The sequence below is a fragment of the Pectinophora gossypiella genome, chromosome 4 (assembly GCF_024362695.1).
Source record: "Pectinophora gossypiella chromosome 4, ilPecGoss1.1, whole genome shotgun sequence".
Classification (NCBI taxonomy): Eukaryota; Metazoa; Arthropoda; class Insecta; order Lepidoptera; family Gelechiidae; genus Pectinophora; species Pectinophora gossypiella.
This window is the reverse complement of record NC_065407.1, coordinates 12,532,555-12,536,263: the sequence shown is the minus strand read 5'-3', so window position 1 is coordinate 12,536,263 and position 3,709 is coordinate 12,532,555. Positions and strand designations below refer to the sequence as shown.

Sequence of the window (3,709 nt, the reverse complement as noted above, 5' to 3'; positions counted from 1 at the left end):
ACAGGCCTCCCCTCAATCAACCGAAGGAGGTACAATTTTAACCTACTTACTTAATTAAATTAGAGAGGACCGTGGTAGCCTAGTTGGTAGAATGCTTGCCTCTCACTTTAAGGTCGCAGGTTCGAATCCAGCACAGGCCTAAGCTAAACCAATGATTGTCGAATTTGTTTCCGAATTCATGTTTGGATCATAAATGATTATCACGTGCTCAGCGGTGAAGGAAACCATCCTGAGGAAATCCACATTCCCGAGAAATGTATTTTCGGATGTATGTGACCTAACCTGTATTGGGCTAGTTTTCCCATCGCGGGTTGGAAGGACGCAGTCGCTTGTCAAATCTTCAGGTTAGGTAAGTGGACCCTGTGATGACTTGTATGGTGCGCGTTTCGCACTCATACAGGTTTATTGGGGTGGTTTTTCCTTCGTGGGTTGGAAGGTCAGACAGGCAGTCGCTTCTGTAAAAAAACCGGTCCTGTCAAATCTTCAGGATAGGTAAGCGGACCCTGTGAAAACGGGATACTGCTAGGAAGATGATGATGAATTAAGTACCAATAAAAATGTGAGTGTCAGAATGGCCGGTCACTCGGCGTATTTAAAGTATACTTTTAAGTGTTATTTAATTCCTAAAATAGGTACGTTGGACGCAAATATCGTCGATGACGTCGCTAGCTGACTTATATAATATTTTTTGCGAATGTGATTTGCACCTTATGTTATTGTCAATAAGACACTAATAAGGAAGCTCTTGAGTTGCTTATTAAGTATTAGGTATTTTGTGTGTACTATTTACTATTTATATAAGTAGGTATATATGTTAGGTTATGTATATAGGTTAGATATATATATATTTGTAAGTATGTTATATATTTAATTGCATGTATTTATTGGTAAGTTGTACTTATAGTTTGTACCCGCAATCTTTAATTTTTTTTACATTTTTCCTTACCTTATGGTTGTCTGGAAGAAATCGCTTTAAACGATAAGGCCGCCATTTGCCATTTACTTAGTTAAGAGTCTTTTGTATTATATTGTAAGGAAGCATTGAACACCATTTCAGCTTTAAATGCGGCGAGTGAACGGCCATTCTGGGGCTCACAAGGTAAATATTTAAAGTTTAATTTCGTGTTTATTAGCAGGACAATGCACAAAAAATATATAATAAAAGATCACCAGTCAGATTTTCCTGCTCCATGTTAAATTTGAAGACGCCAGACTCCTGTCACGGGCGGCGGCGACTCTCACACGACCCGACAACTTACATATTTTAATGAACAATATATTTGACATTCAATTTCACTAACATTCCACAAGGAAAATAAATTCAAATAAATAGTTGTTATAGTCTTAATTGGTATGTAGAGAATCTAAGATTTATTATTAAAGTAGCATTAAACATCTAAAGCAGGCATCTTCGGCAGGTGGAGTACGGATCTAAACATAGCTACCCCATACTTGCTAGGCTAAGAAGCTCAGAGTTTTACAACCTGGCTTTATTCTTGGTTATGCAGCTTGCACTTTATACGCGTAATTATTACAGTATTCAGTAGTGGTCAGTAGAAAAAACAGGCACGCGTTAGCCGCCCGTCCCGCCGCTCCCCTAGCCTACACCAGGTACGGACCCGCACGTACGAGGGAAGGGATGATCGAAAATAATAGGGGAAGAGAATTTTAAAATTTATATTTTTTGCAGCCGGCGCAGGTGATATAACGCGAGCGCGTGCGCCGGCGGCTCACTTGTACGTACGCCGCCGCCGACGTCACCCGCGCTCGCTCACGAAGCTCCCGCGAAGCCTACTCACGCGCCGCTCCAAAGTTCGCTCAGTGCTTTCCCGGCCGCCGTGCGGATCGGTCGCGTACCTCTCCGCGACTCGCGCTACGAAAATGCTACAAGAAATACAACTCGTTCAAGGTCAGACGAACTACGTAGTCGTCTCGTCTGGCTACCCTTCATCAACGCTGTCGAAAGCTCCGGAAAAGCGTAACGTACCTATCGCCCCGGCGCCTGAAAAGAACTACGTGACACATGATACGCCTCCGAACATGCAGTACAGGAAAAAGGTGCACTTCAGGACGAATCCTTACACAGGACCGCAGGCGGCGTCGATCGCGCGTCGCAACGCTCGGGAACGTAATCGTGTGAAGCAAGTGAATGATGGATTCAACGCGCTCCGCCGTCACCTGCCGGCTTCCGTGGTCGCTGCCCTGTCCGGTGGGGCCAGAAGAGGCTCGGGGAAGAAGCTCAGTAAAGTTGACACATTAAGAATGGTGGTGGAATACATCAGATATCTCCAACAGTTACTTGAAGAAAGTGATGCAGCGCTAGGTATCACGCGCGATCAGGAAAATAGAGAAAATATTCCTAATTCGAACACGGCACAGCCTATGACCACGATGGATATGGATGATGGATTCTTCTACGGGAGTAGTTCGCCGTGCTCTGAGAAGGCGGGGTCTCCGGCGCCCTCCGAGTGTTCCTCAGGAGTATCGTCTGCTTATTCAGCGGTAGACCGGTACGAGGTCACCACACAGCAACAAATCGGCCCTATGGATGAAGATGAGCTCCTTGATGTGATCTCCTGGTGGCAACAGAAATAGCATTATTGTAAGTATCGCTTGATATAAAGTTTTTTTTATAAGACTTACTTATACTTTTTATTTAAATATTCTACTACGGTAATTTAGTTTATTCTTTGCATCATGCGCTTTGACCAATAAGACTTTTTACTTTGTTTATATCATATGACTAACCTTTGTTTTCTTTTGTTTACAGGGCGATTGGATCAAGTTTGGACGATTCCCTCCGAGAGATATGCATTAATATATTTTATTGCATTTATTGTGAACACGAAAAGACTCTTTGTTAATCTAGTCAACCGTAGTGCCTTACGTTTAGATATTAAGTTTTTGGACTGAATTTGAAAGAAACTACTCTCACTTGAGAAAGTTTTCGTTTTATATCCATTTTGGAATAGTCGCTGGTCTAACAGAAAGCTGTGAGTACTTAGTTTCTTGCGATGACTACCCTCGTTGGGATATAGTCGTGAGCTTATGTCAGATAAATAAACTAATACATGAACTTTTCCCACCTGTTGTAACGTCAAGTCAAACGAAACTTTTATTGTTAAGTGTACATTTTGTTACCTTAAGTTAAGTATAACGAGGCTTTGTAAAACGCATTTATTATTGTCGAGACAGTCGATAATTTTGTAAATAATTTTAGATTTAGAAAATCTTGAAACAACAAGAATAAATTATTTATTGAATTACATTATTCACATTTTATTACACCCTTTAATTATATCCTTTATAGAATTAAAATAAAATGACGCGACAAAAAATTATTAAATATAAATAGTTTCTTAACAAAATTTACTTACTTATTATTTCTTTGAAGGAGAGATGCTAATTAATTAATGCTATATTAAGCAAACCTACAATAACTCTCATAAAAAACATATGATATTTAATTAAGGGAATCATAATAAAAGAAAAACAGGAAAACTATAAAATAAAATATAATTTAACCATAAATTACTTAGTTATTTAGTGGTTACTAGAGAGTGCTAGATTCAACCAAAAATGTTATCATTAAAAGCTGTTTTCTATTCAAAAGATAAAAAGATCTACAACTATTAACTAAAACTCCTAAATTAGTTGACCTATTGAATCTGTTTTAAAACTTCTTATAAGACTTTGGCTTTGTTTCCTG

General features: G+C 39.5%; 1 protein-coding gene across 1 annotated transcript; it reads left to right on the top strand.

Moving 5' to 3' along the window:
• The first annotated feature begins 1,863 nt into the window (after positions 1–1,863).
• LOC126366083 (achaete-scute complex protein T3-like) lies at positions 1,864–2,973 on the top strand. Its single transcript, XM_050009011.1, has 2 exons — positions 1,864–2,602; positions 2,771–2,973. Exon 1 carries the CDS (start codon positions 1,882–1,884, stop codon positions 2,593–2,595), a length of 714 nt encoding a protein of 237 aa, XP_049864968.1. The 5' UTR covers positions 1,864–1,881; the 3' UTR covers positions 2,596–2,602; positions 2,771–2,973.
• Positions 2,974–3,709: the final 736 nt, after the last annotated feature.

Bases quoted from the DNA above. Each gene is read 5' to 3' on its own strand.
- LOC126366083 (XM_050009011.1), top strand. From the start codon at position 1,882: ATGCTACAAGAAATACAACTCGTTCAAGGTCAGACGAACTACGTAGTC.